This window comes from Leopardus geoffroyi, chromosome D3 (genome assembly GCF_018350155.1).
Source record: "Leopardus geoffroyi isolate Oge1 chromosome D3, O.geoffroyi_Oge1_pat1.0, whole genome shotgun sequence".
In the NCBI taxonomy this organism is placed as follows: domain Eukaryota; kingdom Metazoa; phylum Chordata; class Mammalia; order Carnivora; family Felidae; genus Leopardus; species Leopardus geoffroyi.
In genome coordinates, this window is record NC_059339.1 from 53364160 (window position 1) to 53382563 (window position 18404).

General features: G+C 38.2%; 1 protein-coding gene across 5 annotated transcripts in view; it reads right to left on the reverse strand.

Moving 5' to 3' along the window:
- Positions 1-5943: 5943 nt before the first annotated feature.
- TRAPPC8 (trafficking protein particle complex subunit 8) overlaps positions 5944-18404 on the reverse strand; it is an 82795-nt gene continuing 70334 nt past the window's right edge. For all 5 annotated transcript variants that reach the window (XM_045458553.1, XM_045458550.1, XM_045458552.1 and 2 more), the window contains 4 exons: positions 18224-18325; positions 13800-13945; positions 7925-8014; positions 5944-6986 (listed from right to left, as the gene is read on the reverse strand). In XM_045458553.1, coding sequence (XP_045314509.1) covers positions 6752-6986; positions 7925-8014; positions 13800-13945; positions 18224-18325 — 573 coding nt within the window. In that variant the 3' untranslated portion in view covers positions 5944-6751. The remainder of the gene's footprint in view (positions 6987-7924; positions 8015-13799; positions 13946-18223; positions 18326-18404) is intronic.

The following is an 18404-nucleotide window of genomic DNA, read 5'->3' on the forward strand; positions in this document are numbered from 1 at the left end:
TTAAGTGTCTGACTTCGGCTCAGGTCATGATCTCCCGGTCTGTGGGTTCAAGCCCCGTGTCGGGCTCTGTGCTGACAGCTCAGAACCTGGAGCCTGCTTCAGATTCTATGTCTCCCTCTCTCTCTGCCCCTCCCCTGCTCATGCTCTGTCTCTCTCTGTCTCAAAAATAAATAAAAACATTTAAAAAATAAAAAAAAAATAAAATAGTTCACCAACACAGGGGGATATATAAATTAAGTTCGTTTTAACCACCTAGGAGTAGTTAAAAAACACTTGAAGTACCTAACCCAGGAATGGTTAGCCATTGAAAATATCTCCTCAGTCCATAATCCAAAAATGTCTACCAAAACCTTTCAAATATCAGTTATCTCACTTAGCACTAGTGAGTTTTTTTTTTGTTTTTTTTTTTTTTTTTAATTTTTTTTTTTCAACATTTATTTATTTTTGGGACAGAGAGAGACAGAGCATGAACGGGGGAGGGGCAGAGAGAGAGGGAGACACAGAATCGGAAACAGGCTCCAGGCTCTGAGCCATCAGCCCAGAGCCCGACGCGGGGCTCGAACTCACGGACCGCAAGATCGTGACCTGGCTGAAGTCGGACGCTTAACCGACTGCGCCACCCAGGCGCCCCATCACTAGTGAGTTTAATCAACGTAAGGTGATTGATATAAGTGGTGTTCAAGATATGCATATTGGCCAGAGATATTCTACAAGGTCCTCCATGCTTACATGAAGACGGTTTAAGGAACTAGATAGGCCAGTAGCCTATACCCCTTGGAGGGCTAAAATTCACTCCTGGTTCTGGCCACTAAGTATCAAGAAATTCTGTCACTTGATTCCAATCTGAAGAGTAGCTGAATCTTTGCCACTCACCATCACATCTGAATTGAGCAAACATTTTAATTTTTTTTTTTTTTAACATTTATTAACTTTTGAGAGACTAGGCGTGAGTGGGGGAGGGGCAGAGAGCGAGGGAGACACAGAATCTGCAGGCTCCAGGCTCTGAGCTGTCAGCACAGAGCCCAACGTGGGGCTCGAACTTACTGACCAAAGAGATCATGACCTGAGCTGAAGTCAGATGCCCAACCGACTGAGCCACCCAGGTACCCCAAGAATTGAGTAAACATTGCTGCCAAAATGCAGGGAGCTAGAACTTCTCCAGCATCTAGGAAGGAGTCTTTATGGCTGCTTTGTGAATTGCAGTACTTATGTGTAGCAGAATTCACTGTAACATGTCAACCAGCAAATAACCTGAGAGGAAGGAAAGCTGAGGCTGATATGAACACACATCCCAGTGAGCCTGCAACAGACCCAGTTTATGCCTGTTTGTCCCACTGAAATTAACAGCGCCCCCTTTCACTCTCAAAATACCTCATTTGCAGTGAAAACCCATGTGGCCATCTTATTTATAGCTCTCATCTACCTATGCCTAGTATTTGTGAATGGCAAAACTGACAACGTCAAAAGCTACTAAGAGTTAATAGTTATGGATGATCAATGGCCAAGAAATAGTAAAGTTGACAGGCAAGCTGGGATTGAACATCAACCACAGCCTAATTGTTTACTTTAACTAATTGAGCATAAGAGCTATTGTAAACTGAATTTTTATTTCAATATCCTTAAGTAGAAAACTAATCTTTGAACAATTTGCCATATTTTAGGGGCTTATGGTTAAGACAACTGGCCTAGCCACCTAGAACTTTTAAAGAATAATATTTCTATGATGTGACTAAAAATTAGATTGAAACAAACTTGATTAAAAAAACAGTGCTTTGCAGGTTCCCTAAGGCAATGTTTCCTAAAGTGTGGTGGACAGGCCCCCTCATTAGCTTCAGGACTTGTTAAAAACCACAAGATTAAAAACAATTTTTTTAATGTTTATTTATTTTTGAGAGAGAGAGAGAGAGAGAGAGAGAACAGGGGAGGGGCAGAGAGAGAGGGAGACACAAAATCTGAAGCAGGCTCCAGGCTCTGAGCTGTCAGCCAGAGCCCAATGTGGGGTTCAAACTCATAAACTGTGAGATCATGACCTGAGCAGATGCTTAACTGACTGAGCCACCCATGTGCCCAAAACCACAAGATTTAAAAACAATAAACAAACAAACCTCAACAACAAAAACAAGATTCCACACTCAAACCAAACCAACAAAATTGGTCTAGGCAGGTAGACCATCGATTTCTAGGGAAGTAGTGTATGGAATTCCACTTTTAGTAGTGACCAATGATTATGCCCATACACTTTGAGAACTGTTGCCCTATTGAGTCCTAAAGTCTGGAATATTCTATAAGACACCTTAGCTCTTGGCTAACCACAATATAGAACTTTTTTATGTCTATGCCCATACCCAGAGGTCTGCTGGTAAATGTTTATCAACTTACAGGAAAAAAGTTTCTAAGCAGATATCAAGTCTTTGCAGCACAGTTTACAAATAATAAAATATGTAATATTCTGTATTATAAATTCTACATAGCTCACTGATCCTCACAGAAGGCTTTTGTTGAGTTTTGCCAAACTCTTATACAACCAACTTATGTTGCAATCAACAAATAATTCCAATATGAGTGTTGGTTGATATTTTTGTTTACGTTGAGGAAGAGGAAAGTGAGAAGACATGCCATGCCAGGTCCTCACCTGATGCTGTTCATCAATGACATGAGCAACTTCCTTGCTGATCTGGATAATAGTTTTCAGATTCTGGAGGGATATTTCCTCAAATATTTGTGCTATTCATAATGTAATAGCTACCTGAATGCAACACTTTTAACCTACATTATTATATTCCCCATTGTTCTCTGAGAACTAAACAGCAAACATCAATACATCAAGTCCTAATGTGTAGCATCTGATGCCCCTGGGGTAAATATTCCCACTATGGATAATTTCAAACTTCACCAGAGCAAGACGACATTGAATGCAGTCAGGAACAGATGAGCAGTAGCCTAAGACCCAGAAGTGCTTTGTTTTGTTTTGTTTTGTTTTGAGAGGGAGCATGTGCTCGACTTGAGAGGGGCAGGAGAGAGAGAATCTCAAGCAGGCTTCACATTCCGCGCAGAACCCAACATGTGGCTTGATCCTACAACCCTGGGATCTTGACCTGAGCCTAAATGAAGAGCCAGGTGCTCGACTGACTAAGCCACCCAGGCGCCCCCCTGCAACCCTAACAGAAATTGCTCTGTGGCCAGGTTTTGAATCTTCAAAGTTACTGAATCTGGAAAATGAGGTATTTTGATCTCTCCTCACTTTTGTGCAGTTCCCCCTAGAAGGTTGCTGGGATACATACTAGAATAAACTATGGCAACTGCCGAAAGCACAGGGGCTGAGGTTCCACCTGCTTCAGACTTGGCTGAGCCTGGCTCCCTCTGGCCCACACCACAGCCCGTCCTCCTTCAATTACAGAGGCCAGCCTTGGAAAGAGTTCCTCCTCTTCCTTTACTGCGTGTATCAGGGTTTTGTGGTAAAATTCTGGGAGTTGCCGGTCCCAGTCAAATGAGCCTCTCCTCTGGTTAGTAAGTTATTTTGAAACCAGACTTCCTAATCAACAGACAATAGCCTTGAAATAATCCTCCTGAAATGTTTGCTGAACTAACACATACCATTCAAATGCAAAAAACCAACTGGGGAGGGGGGTGCCTTTCACAGAAGCATCTAATTCTCAGATGTGTCCCTTCCTCCCACCAAGTACAGCATAATTAATTCAACAGCTAAGGAAGTGCAAACTGTTGGTTAGTAAAGCTGACTTCTATCACAGCTTAAAGATCAAAACAGAAACCTGGGGAGGAGGGGGGAAACACAGGACATGCAAACTCTTCTGAGGCCCAAAACTACAGCCCAATAACCCTGGAAACAAGCAATGGGATATTATCAAATGGCGCTGGCCCTAGCAAAAGCATGAGATGGATCAAGTTTCTCTTTGGCTCCTCCGATCCCCGCCCCCACCCCTGCACCTCCCACCAGCACTCCTCACCTTCCTTCTAGGCACTGTTCCTGTGTCCCATGCCCCCAGGAGCCGAGCCCTGCTCTTACAAGCAGCCTGACGAATCTTATCGATTTGGTTATTACGGCACTCACAGGTTATTTGCATTTTAATGGAGTCTTCTGGAAATCAGGCCTAAGGGCGTGAAACTTAATGAAAAAATTTCTGTTGAGATTGTAAGTTCTTTGAGCTGCACAAGCCTCATAATACTCAATACTCTCCTAAGTAGCCAACTGATAAGGTTATTCCCGTTTCCTTAGCTGCCTGATGAATGGACCCTGTTTCTTGCTGCTCCTAAGAGGCCACACTGCAAAGCCTGTCATCAGAGCTCCATCTGCCAGATCAACTGTTGAGTACTTAAAAAAATTTTTTTAACGTTTATTTTTGAGAGAGACAGTGCGTGAGCAGGGGAGAGGCAGAGAAAGAGGGAGATACAGAACCTCAAGCAGGCTCCAGGCTGTCTGCACAGAGCCTGACGCGTGGCTCAAACGCAAGAACTGTGAGATCACGACCTGAGCCGAAGTCGGACACTTAACCGCCTGAGCCACCCAGGTGCCCCTCTTGCTGAGTACTTTTGCAGTGAGGGTAGACATTGTTTGAGAGTGACTTCAGCTGGCCCTTAACCCCTGTGTTCTCTTGGCTCCTTTCCACAGTTCCTTCTGGATTCCTGTCTTCCCCACCTCCACTCTCTACAAAGGCTTGTAGTAGATGCTTGAGACAGTTTGCTGCAATTCAGTGCTAGATTCTCCATGTACAGATAATTTCAAATTAGCAGTATTCTCTGTCTAGTTATGCTAAAGGTAGGAGTTGGGTGCGGCTTCACTTGCTCTTCTTGATTTGTATACTTAATTGCAGAATGAAGGGAAAGGTGAAGATTTAGGTAGACATCATTATCCTTGGGCCACCTGGAAATAAACTCTCTGGTTTTGTCTTAAAATGTTTCATTTCCATTCTTGAAAGTATTCTTGCTGAGTTTAAATTCTCGCTTAGCAGTTAGTTTCTTTCAGCCCTTTGAAGATACACCCCCCCCCCTTTTTCTGATTTCCATTATTTTTATTCCGAGGTATGCTATCAGTTATGCTACCAATTGTCTTCTGTATTCAAGATTGTATTCCCCTTTTCTTTAATTCCCAGCATTTTCACTACGTGGCATCCAGATATAGGCTTCTTTATATTTCTGTTGTTTGGGATTTACTAAACCACTTGAATCTGTAATTTGGTGTTCATCTTGGAAAATTCTCAGAGATTCTCTTCAAATACCACTTCTGCCCTACCCTCTCTCTCCTCCTTCTGGGACTCCAGATAAACATAAAATTTTCTCACTGAACCCAGTAGGTCCCTTAGTTTCTTGTGCCTATTTTCCAAATACTGTCTCCTTGCTTCAGAAGTTCCAATGACTTCTCCTGACCTGTATTTGTTTCAAAATATGTCAAACATAAGGCTCTGTGCATCGGCTGCTTCTTCCTAAGTAGATAAACACTCCCAAGGCAAAGTAGCCTCAAATGTTGGTCTCTCCCCTCTAGACTTTCTTCTAGATTTTGGTCCACTAATAACTGACTCTACTGTTAACACTTTGTTTTTTGTAAGAGGTTTTCTTCTCTTTTGTCTAGAGTCTACTTTTCTTCAGCAGGAAGACTAATCACCTTGTCTACCATACCCAGCATCAGAGTCTGCAATGTGGTTATTTTCAATAGTTCAGTAGGCATGATCTTCCTTTCTCCCAGGATATTAAAGAATTCTCCAAATTTGTAACTGGGTGTCAGACATGACATATTTACAGACAAAATTTGTTTGCTCATGTAAACATGGCCACCAAGGACTACTGGAACAAAGCCTTGTACTTCATGTTTGGAAACAAGGCTTTCTCAGGAAACTAGTTTGTCCTGCTATAATTAATATGGTTAGCATTCATGTTAAATAAAGACTATATTATGTCCTCAGAATTAAAAAAAGGCATCTAATAAATCTATACAGTGAATAGCATGTCTTTATTCTATTTACATTTGTTATAAATATAATACATTTTTGAAAAGCTTATTTTTAATTAACTTGAGATTCATATTTTAAACAGATCAACTCAAATGTTAAAGTTACATAATAAAGAATATGATAATTTAAATGACAAAAAATCTCATATTGTGAAATAGTGCACCCTATACTGAGATGAATGAGGAAAAAAAAGTCAAACTCCTTTCAAAACTATATTCAAAGCATCAGAAAAAATTTTTTTCTTTTTACAAAGTTATGTATAAGCCATAGGAACCACCAGATACTGAAGTATGAAGACTCTATAACCAAAGTTCAAAATGTATTTTAGAGAATTGTGTGAAGCAAGACAGGAAAATCCGTATTTAACACTCTATAGAACTTCACAGTAAAGCTGGAATTTATAGACTAATGGCTTAACAGGAGTATCACCAACAAGGCCTTTCCTTCCTCAAAATCATCTGGTAATATTCATATACCATCAATATGTTGTAACAGCAGACTTAGACACTGGTTTTTAAGACAGGGCTTAATAAGGTGCGTGGCTATGTTGAAATTCCGTATTATGAGCATGTAAATTATTACCAGGGTTTAAAGAAATACAAAAAAAGAATATGAGTATTCTCAGTCCAACGTGCTTTGCATCATCAACAGATTGACAAGTCGAAAGTATTTTGCAGTGACCCGACACCAACCTCCATAACAAGTTAGGTATAACAAATACTGCTGTTAAAACCCATTCAGCAAAATAAAACTGATTCTTGTGGATTTCAGTACAAATTTGCAAGTCATCACACATTATTGATGATGATCAGGGCAGGCATGGAGTTCTGCTGACTTGTTTCAAACACTGTAACTTGGTCCGATAACTTGGCAAATACCCTAGGTGTTCCAAGGTTATAAACACCTGTATGGACAAAGCATGCCTTCAGCTGCAAACTGTGAATCTCCTGGCTTTTAAGCTGAAGTTTATATTGTGTTTGTCCAAGCCATGTAAATGATCCATGGATTTCCAATGCTTCTGGACTATGTGGGAGAAGGAAAATGGTAAGTTGAAGGGTTTTATAAAAATTTTCCCCAAGTCTCAGTAACACATCCCTTTCATCTAGCAATTCTACTTCTAGAAACTTTTTCATGAAGCCGACTGTTTCTTAATAACAACAATGAAAACAGCTAGTATTACTATTGCTCTAATAGTCAACATTTATTAATAGTTACTATGTTGTAGGCACAAGCATTATTGCATTTAATGCTCAGAACAGCAGGTGGGAAATAATGGAACCTGATTTCAAACCTCAGCTTTAACCAATTGGTTATCTGTACCTAAAAAAAAAAAATCATATACAGGAATGCTTATAATACTGAAACCATTTATAATGCTGAAAAATGGAGCCCAGTATCTGCCAATAAGGCATTAATTTATGACACACATAATCATACATAGGACGTGTCTGGATTCCATACAGCTGCCCCAGATCCTATTTGGAGTGTTTATACAGTAGTAATCCATTCACGTTTCATATTACTTTTCCAAAAATCCAAAAATATCTGAATTCCAAAAAGCATCTAGCCTTGAGGTATCAGATATGGAAGTATGTACCTGTATTTTTGGGTAAGTATTATTTTACAATCATACACGCACAAAAAAAAAACCTTAAAAACACTTCTATCACAAACTTGCTGATATTCAATTTTAGAGTTTTTTATCACCAACAAACCTTTCTGAAAAATGCTGTCTCCAATCAAAACAATTTGCTGCTTTTGGAAACTGCTTGTTATTTTATCACTATTGTAATGCTGAGACAACCCTCTGTAAGTCTTCTGTAACATTTGTGTAAAACCAAACACCCAGGGCACGCCTGAATAAACTTTCTCTATCCACATTAGGTAATTATATCCATAATTAAATTGTTCTCAAATCAATCTTAAGCCACAAAACAATCTTGCACTAAATACATCTTTACCTTGTTGTTTTATGCCGAAGATCAACTATTACATCAACATCAGCCTTAGAACAATTGGAAAGTAAAAGGGTGACTGGTACTAAACAAAGGCTGTGGAAGAAAAATGAAAAAGGTTAAGCTGTGTATTTTCTTTTTTAAATCAGCTGTCTTGAAAATAACACTTAAGAGTACCTAACAATCTCCTTAAAACTAATTAGATTCAAGTAGGGAAAAAAACTGAGTTCCAAAATCACTCCAGACAAATTATTTGTGTATATAAGAAAAACCTGTTACTACAATACTTGCATACTAAATCCCAGAATATATACACCCACAAAACCATCTTATTTCCATTTATTATAGCTACTACTAAAAAAAACAAAAAAACAAAAAAACAAAACAAAAAAAAAAACACCCAAGTGTTTCTAAGTGGTTATTTCTCAAAATGAAAAACAAAGTAAAACTCAGATCAATGAAGAAAAAAATAAATCATGAAAATGCCAACAACTAATCTTGTTCTCTTTATGTTTCTTGAAATTTACTTTATTTTGGGAACTTGGACTAGATCGACATTTGCTTTTCTACCAAATTTGCATAAAAGCCACTGTGTTACAGAGAATATGAAAGTTCTTTCTATAGAACAAATTATGAGGAAAGCCTTTTTAAGTGGACACATTTTCTCAGGTAACCCAGTTTCTCCTATCACTTTAGAATTAATAAATTACTAAAGCATTACTAAGCACAGAAAGGACAGGCAGTGACAGAAGAGGATATATGAATAGACTGGTGTATGTTCAAATCAAGAATATAATAAATGGACATAACCTGGGCACAAATGAAGCCTGCTTACATACTAGTATTAATATTTTATTCTATAAACACAAAGAATAAAGAGATAGTAAAAACTAGGTGTGCCTGGGTGGCTCAGTTGGTTAAGTGTCCAACTCTTTTTTTTTTTTTTTTTTTTTTAATGTTTATTTATTTTTTAGAGAGACAAATGCAGAATGCAAGTGGGCTGGGGTTGGGGCAGAGAGAGAGGGAGGCACAGAATCCGAAGCAGGCTCCAGGCTCCGAGCTGTCAGCACAGAACCTGATGCGGGGCTCGAACTCATGAGCTGTGAGATCATGACCTGAGTTGAAGTCGGACGCTCAACCGACTGAGCCACCCAGGCGCCCCAAGTGTCCAACTCTTGAGTTCAGCTCAGGTCATGATCTCATGGTCTCTCTCATGCAGAGCCTGCTTTGAATTCTCTCTCTCCTCTCTCTCTCTGCCCCTCTCCCTGCTCCCTTTCTCTCAAAATTAATTAAAAAAAAAAAACACTTTATACTAATAGTCTTTGAAAAATGCTAATCTGATGAGGCACAAACAGTCCCTAGAGACCAAACTGCTGACAACTATCCCCCCACCACCAAATTTAGCATTAATAAAAGCATACTACAGTTTGACTAAGGTTCAAATATCTACTCAATAATTCTGTACCTCAGTTTTCTCAACTGCAAACTAGGAACAATAATTGTACCTACCTCTTGGGTTTGTTATGATGATTAGGTGAGATCAAATATGCTAAGTGCTGAGAATAATGCTCAAAAGCTCCATAAACAATGTCTAATGTGACTTCTTATTTTGAAAACTATGGCAGCTAAACCCAGTGTTTCACCTCTGTTATCTCTGGTCAAATATTCTTCCTCATATTCTTGTTCCTGTATGATCCGTGTGCTACTGCCATAACCAAACCTCCTGCTGTCGCATTCCCTCCCACATTTCTTTTTTTTTTTTTTTTTAATTTTTTTTTTTTTTCAACGTTTATTTATTTTTTTTGGGACAGAGAGAGACAGAGCATGAACGGGGGAGGGGCAGAGAGAGAGGGAGACACAGAATCGGAAACAGGCTCCAGGCTCTGAGCCATCAGCCCAGAGCCCGACGCGGGGCTCGAACTCACGGACCGTGAGATCATGACCTGGCTGAAGTCGGACGCTTAACCGACTGCGCCACCCAGGCGCCCCACCCTCCCACATTTCTATGTTACATTAAGAACACTCCCCTAGACCCTTAATCTCTATGTTTCTATATCTTGCTTTAACTGAAATTTGGCTGAATACACGGCTTCCTCTACAGTCCTCTCAACATTAGATGCTGTGTTTCTTCCAACAGCTTCCATATCTCGGGTCAGAATGTATCATTAATGTAGTTCTCAATGCCACTTCTTGATGATTTCTTCCTCCTACCCCTTCTATCAAAACATCCATTTTTTGGTCATATTACTCCATGGTTTTTAATCTTTTTTTTATGTCCTCATACTAAAATACTAAAACCAAAAATAGTAACTCAGTACAGCAGATTCTTTGGGGGAGGGAGAAAGGATGAGTATTTTGAAATATCTGAGGTAAAGATGAGGGAACCATCTGCTTGACCTCCCACCTCCCATTCATCTTACACGTCTGGGAAGCAGAGGCATACCACCTACGTGAGAGACACTGCTCGAAGGCTTCTCTTCCAGATCATCTATTGGCTTCAGTTAAAAGCTTCAGCAGGAATTTGCTTTCTTCTTTTCAATCCTGACAACTTTACTAAGTAGATAACTCATTCAACACCTTCCCAAATTCATACCACCTCCATAACCATCAGTACTATTCAAAACTCATCCATCTACCTTCCTTAACCATATTGTAATTTTTTTTTTAGTCACCTAAAATAGCTACCTCTGAAACAATACTGTCACTCCACTCTCTGACAACCATCTCCCATTTCTCCAGCTCTCTCACTCAAGTACACTTCTATTCTTAGTTTTGTAAGGATGACCAACCACTCTGGCCCTCTACATTAGTGCTTCTCCAGTGCTTCTCCATCTTGGTGGCTGCGGTGTAACTATAATTACTGTTTAGCCATTATTTACTCCCCTCACTTCATTATTTACTCCCCTAGCCATTATTTACTTCCCACTGTGGGACTAGGAGTCATTCTTGTTGATGTGAAGGTGAGGCTAATTGGCCAATGGAATATTAATGTCTTTGACGCAAACAAAAGCCTTAAATGTGCTATCTCAGTATAACTCACCTTTGTACTCCAGAGATATACCATAAGAAGAATATATCCAAGTAGCTGCTGCCCATTGCACTGAGCCCAAAATATATGTGGTGCAGACATGAACCCAACCAACCACAGCTTGAAGGTGAGCTGCAGCCAAACGGTAAGCTGATCTGCGGATCCATGAGTATAAGAATGCCTTATAAGCAACTAAATTCTGGAGTGGTTTGTTGTGAAGCATTTCTGTGGCAACAGTGATGGATACAGGTACATGCTAGTATCATCTGAGGACATTTAAATTATACAGATGCCTGGGTCCTACTCCCAGAGATTCTGATTTAACTGGCACTGGAATCTTTAAAAATTCCCCAGGTAATTCTAATGGGCAGCAAGGGCTGGAAAAAACTGCCACATTTCATCCTTATCTAGCCTGCCTTGTTTTCACATACTTTGTGTACAGTTTTAATTCTGTGATGTTTTATTTTTAACCCACCACTCTACTCTAGTTTGATCAAACCTGCCCTGCTTCACATAATTCCATGCTAGATTCCCAGATTCTATGATGCTTTTTAACTCCAATTGAATCATGTGGACAATTCCTAAATATCCTTACCTCTAAAGCACAGCCAAGGTTTTAACTGCTACGGTTAAAAAGAAACACCATGGAATCTAAGATATGAAGCAGGATAGGTCTGATAAAGTAGAACAATGGGTTACAATGAAACATCGGGGCGGGGGGGGGGGGAGGGGGGCCCTGGATGGCTCAGTCATTAAGTGTCTGACTCTTGGTTTTGACTCAGGTCATGATCTCACAGTTCATGAGTTCAGGCCCTGCATCAGGCTTTGCACTGACAGCGTGGAGCCTGCTTGGGATTCTCTCCCTCTCTCCCTCTCCCTTTTTGTCCCTCCTCCTCTCTCTCAAAAAAAAAGTAAATAAACATTAAAAAAAAAAAAAAAAAGAAAGAAACATCAGGGAATCCAAATTTCCCATGAAAGTACATGAAGTCATGACAGATTGATAGGGATAAAACATACCATCTTCCCCCTCAACTACAGCTGCATATTAGAGCAACATTAAGACCTGGACAAAAAGAATTTTATCAATAATTTAAATGGTTAAAATTTTTAAAAATCTGACAACAGTGGTGGTAAAGATATGAAGCAAAGGGAACTGCTGGTGAGTTGTACAAGATGGTCAAACTATTTGGAAAAATTCCTAGATAAGTATGCAAAAATAAGGGGGGCTGGGCAAGTTCACATAAACCGAGAGATTATACACAAGATTATTCACAGCAGAATTCAAATAGCTCAAATATGAAAATAATCCCAAAGTCCATCAAGAGAGTAAATTATTCCAGTGCATTCAAACATATTCATATGGCAATGAAAATGCTATAGCTTCATGCAGTGGCTGACAATTACTAACATAATATTAAATGAAAGCAGCTGGACATAAAAAAGAAGATACTCTGTATAATTCCACTTATATAATAAAGTTCAAAAAATGCCCCATGAAAATCAAAATTAGAGATGCATATAAACTTAGTTGGGAAAATTATAAAAAGAAGCAAAGAAATGACTACCAATATGGGGGGGGGGGGGAGGCAGGGTAGTGACTGTGAGGGAGTACCAGCGGGCTTCTGTGATGCTAGCAATATTTTATTTCCTGAATACAGGTAGTTTGGTTATTTGGGTGTTAATTTTGTGGGGGGCGGGGAGGAAATGACTGTAGTCACTCATTGTCAGATCCAATAAGTAACCTTTCCATCCTTTTACTATTTGACATTTTTGCAGCATTTTAAACAGTTAACCCATTTCTCTCTCACTGAACTTTTGAGATATCACTTTCCCATTGATCTTTTCTTCCTAATTACTTCTCAACCAGTCTTTTTCGCGGATTTCTTTTTCCTTAGCTTTTCTCTCAGATGTCATTGTTCTGCAGGTCGCTGTTCTTTTTGTTCTATCCCACCTCATCCCCACCCCTACCCAGGGTGACTTCACCAAAATTCATACCTTCAATTTTCACTTATAGACTGATTCTAATAGACTTCTCTCCATGTTTTTATACCTGCAAACCAGCAACTTTTTGAAGTGTCATCTGATTTAGGACTTTTTATTTACAGAACCTTAAGTTTATATAATCAACCTACTTACCAAAATTGCAAATACAGATGCCCCTTGAACAATACAGGGGTTAGGGGTACCAACCCCCACACGATCGGAAATCATATACACCTTCTGACTACCTTAACACTTAACTACTAATAGCCTACTGTTGACCCAAAGCCTTACCAATAACATAAACTGTCGATTAATGCATATTTTGTATGGTATATGAATTATATACTATATTCTTATAATAAAAGCTGAAGAAAAGAAAATATTAAGAAAACCCTTAAGAGAAAACACATTTACAATAAAAAAGATCATGTATAAGTAGACCCACACAGTTTGAACTTCATTGTTCAACTGAACTGAACATCGTTTGGCACTTAGTAAATCTTAAGTAAATGATGCTATTAAAACTTGAACTGTTTGATGAGTCTATACTATAGTCATTTCTTACAATTAATTTGTGTCCAACACAAAAACAAATAACATATTTTTTCCTTGTTTTTGACTTAGTGATAAACTTGCCCACCAGAAACTTTTGGCAATTGAGGTGTCTAAGGCAAACAGCCATCTCTAACCACAGGTGCAACATACAGTAATCAGAGTAAAGGGTAAAATATTTAAGAGCACTTTACAGATACTCAATATTATTCTAAATTTCTTCATCAATATTTGGGTTAATGCTATCGTTTAAATAAATAAGAGTCTCTGCGTGGGTGTGCACACGTAGAAAATTTTTAACAAAAATAAGCCTCAGACCTTTTTTGATGAAATGGATGATTAAATGATTCTGGATAGTGAAGACTCGTTTTAATGAGATTAGAAAGCTGCTCTACTGACGGTCTTAAAGGAACTGTAGTGTTTTCTGGCCTGAAAAATTTTAATAGTTCCATTTCTGGTGGTTCCTGAGAAAAGAAAAAAATATACATATGACAATAAAAACACTGTCTTGTTAAAATATAGCATAAACAAAAGTAGTTAAAACCAGCTGAGATAAGGGAAAGCATGAATAATACTTTCTGCTGTTATTTAAACCAACAGAATCATCTGCGATATAATCTAGGATAAAGAATTTAGACTCAGGGGCACCTGGGTGGCTCAGTCGGTTAAGTGTGTGATTCTTGATCTCAGCTCAGGTCATGATCTCGCAGTTTGTGAGTTGGAGCCCCATGTCAGGCTCTGCACGGACAGTGTGGAGCCTGCCTGGGATTCTGTCTCTCCCTCTCTCTGTCCCTCCCCTGCTCATGCTCTCTCCCTTTCTCTCTCAAAATAAATAAATAAACTTAAAAAAAAAAAAAAAAAAAGAATCTAGGATCAGAATCATTTATTCATTCCTTATTTATTATGTGCTGGAGTTAGACTTGAATTCCAACAACTTCACATATTAGCTCTGTGATCTTGGATAAGGCATTTAATATCTTAAGACTTAATTTCCTCATTTATAAAAAAGTCTCATAATAATTTCAAAATCTGTTGTGGGTCTCATCTAGTAAAATTCCTTATTACTTAGTACTTAAGCTACAGACATTCAATTGTATAGCATCTGTTTTAATAAAGAACTAAAGTTGCCTTAAAATTTCATTTTGAAAATAGACTGCTGTGTTTTATAGATTGTAATCCTTCATCTGTATTAACTGAAGGTTAACATACATGTAAAAGTCTCAATATAGCCAATGTCAGGCATACTGTAAACATTTCAATATCATTATCATCTAAATGAAAACAGAGAGTATTGTTCCCTTTCTAGTGGTATTTTTTTCTTAACCATTTTTTCTCCATTTCCCTTTACCATCCAGGAAAATTTTGATTTTTAATTTCTTGCTAGCCTAGCTGGACATTGATCTACACCAGGGATTGGCAAACTACAGCCCATGGACCAAATTCAGCCTGCCTCCTGGGTTTTTTTTTTGTTTGTTTTTTGGAAAGAAAGTTTTATTGACCCATAGCCATATCCATTTGTTTACATACTGTCATATGGTTGCTTCTGGACTTCACCAACAGAGATGAGTAATTAAGACAAAGACCTTCTGGCCAGTAAAGCCTAAAATATTACCTACCATCTGCTTATTCTTGGAAAAAGTTTGCTGATCCCTGATCTATATAGCTGTAAAAGCAAGACCTAAATTTGCTTTTGATTTATAAGTCAGAGAAAAGTGACTAGAGGTTTACTCTGGAAGAAAGAAGAGAACGGAAGCAGAATTTCTGGGGTGCTGGTTATGTTCTATTTCTTTATCTGGGTCCTGGTTATACTGGAGTATTCTTCAATTTGTGAAATTCAATGAGCTATTCAACTGTTCTGTATTTATCTTACACTTCAATTGAAAGTTAAAAAAAATGTATTTTTTAATATATTCCAATCATCAAAAAATAAGCTTTATTTGACACTTCTAAGTTATACTAAATAAATTTCTATATGCCACTTATTAGGAGGAAAATACATGAACAACAGCCATGAAAAGGATACCAAAGGCCCAAGCTAATTTACTAAGAGAATATTTAAAAGAGTTTCCCCCTCTCCCAGCTTTAGAGTAGCAAAAAGTATTTTCACAATCAGCACTAAATATTTGTGCAGCAGTTTGATAATAAGGATCTGATTCTACCTTATGACTTTTCTACCACAAGACAGACAAGGTGTAAAGAATTATTATCCTGGTTTTACAAGTGAGTAGTAAGCTAAAGTTCATTAAGTTATGCAAGTAATTTATACTAGATCATCAATCTGAAAGTTTTTGGGCTCCAAATCTATTATTCACAGTATGATGAAACCGCTTTATGTCCCAAGCTCAGTTAACCATATAAAGAGAATATAAAATATTTCAAAAGTGAAATACAGAGAAATAAAAAGGATATGCTATTCATGGTACATACAATGAAAATATCACTTTTTTGGTAAATGTTTATTTATTTTTGAGAGAGAGAGAGAGAGCGAGAGCGAGCAGGGGAGGGGCAGAAAGAGAGGGGGACAGAGGATCTGAAATGGGCTCTGCATTAACAGCACAGAGTCTGATGTGGGGCTCAAACTCAGGAACTGAGAGATCATGACCTGAGACAAAGTCTGATGTTTAACTGACTGAACCACCCAGGGGCCCCAAGAATACAAATATATTTTATACAAATCACTTCTGGGGTTCCTGGGTAGCTCAGTCAGTTGAGCATCTGACTTCAGCTCAGGTCATGATCTCACGGTCTGTGAGTTCAAGCCCCGCATCGGGCTCTGTGCTGACAGCTCGGAGCCTGGAGCCTGCTTTAGATTTGTGTCTCCCTCTCTCTCTGCCCCTCCCCCACTCATGCTCTGTCTCTCTCTCTCTGTCAAAAATAAACAAACATTAAAAAAAATTTTTTTAAATCACTTCTTCCTTTTCTAAATACTTATTCTGCCTATGTTTGAGATATTCTAGATTATCAAAAGTTTGTAACATAGACAACCAAAACTTGGGACTTCAAAGGGGAAAAAACAATTTTCTTATATTAAGAAATAGATCCAGGGTTAAATTTGATATCTTCATTAAACCTAATGGAATATTACCATTAGTAATCATCAAAGTAAAAACTGATTCAAGTTGTAGAACAACCAGTGGATGCTAAAACTAGTGGAACTAGGTTTAACAAGAAATCAGACATTTACACAGGCCCAAATTATTTCTCCACAAATTACTTATTAGAAACAACAGTAACTTTACTGTAGAGAAATAAGGTGGACCTTATCAGTGTGACCCATCACTGATAATGAAACAAATTAATATCAAGAGCTTTCTGATGTAATTCACTGGCAGGGACATAACATCACTTCTGTAGTATCCCTGCCAAAAATATATAACCTTAATCTAGTCCTGAGGAAACAAGAAAAAACCAAAGAGGTATTATTTTACATTAAAATAACTTGCCCATGCTCTTCAAAGATATCATATGACACAGGACAAATGAAGGCTCAGAAACTGTCCCAAATTAAAGGAGACTAGAGAAACAGGACAAGTAAATGCAATGTATGATCTTGGACTGGATCCTGGTAAGAAAACACAAACTGTTACAAGGATAAAATGGAGAACTCTGATGGCATTTGAATATGGACTATACAGGAGTACTGCATCAATGTTAAACTTCATGAATTTAATAATGGTTTTTGTGATTATTTGAGAGATTATTCTTTTTTTTTTAAGATTTGGGAGAGGATTTTTTTTTTAAATGTTTGTTTATTTTTGAGAGACAGAGAGAGACAGAGTGCAAGCAGGGGAGGGCAGAGAGAGAAGGAGACACAGAATCCGAAGCAGGCTCCAGGCTCTGAGCTGTCGGCACAGAGCCTGATGCGGGGCTCAAACCCACCATCTGATCCGTGAGATCATGACCTGAGGTGAAGTCGGACACTTAACTGACTGAGTCACCCAGGCACCCCTATTTAAGAGATTATTCTTATTCATTACAATACTCAATGAAGTAAATAGGGGCAGAGGAGAAGGATGTCTGCAAATTTACTTGAGAGTAATTACTTAAGAATAATTAAGAAAAAAATCAATGTGTACATAAACAGAGGAAGAATGATAAAGCAAAGAAGGTGAAATGCTAACCACTGGTGAACCTTGGTAAAAGGTGTAAGAGAGTCACTCTTTACACAATTCTTGCAGCTTTTCTGCAAGTTTGAAAATTATTTCAAAATAAGTTTTCAAAAATAACGTAAGAAAGCTTGAAATTAAGATTCATTATTTAGAAATGCAATACAAGGTCATGGTTCAAATTACTGGAAATTTTGTTCATATATACGAGAACTTTTTGGTAAGATGAAATAGTATTTTATGAGAAATGAGAAAACATATTAAATACTATTCCCAGCTGCTGCACAACTCCAGGGGCCTTTACATTTCACGATATGCCTCCTCTGGAGTTCTGCAGTGGCAAGGGCATGTTTCCCTTCCTCTCAAGCAAATCAATTCTTTTTGTAACTATGAATTCTAGATTCAATACAGAATATTAGGAAACCTCAAGATCACAAATGTATCTAATACTCTTACAAGATGCTAATGAATTTTATTTATGTTCATTTCTCATTCTAATTAGTCTGCCACCAACCCCTCACTCAAATCTCAATATAAAAGCCTGCATATACCAGCAGATCCCTTTAAAAACCCAAAAACCAACCAAACAAAAAACCCCAAGTTCATAAGAAGACCCAAAGCAAACATTACTATTACCTGTTTCTGAGGACATGAAAAGGCTTCTTTTCCTATAGTGCGAAGAATAACATGATGCTGACCTTCCAAAATTAGCTGCTTACTATCTTCCACTACATAAGCCTAAGACATACAAAGCACAAAAATGTTACCTTGCTTGGCAATACCTCAAAAGTAATGAATGCAATTATTTGATGCAAGG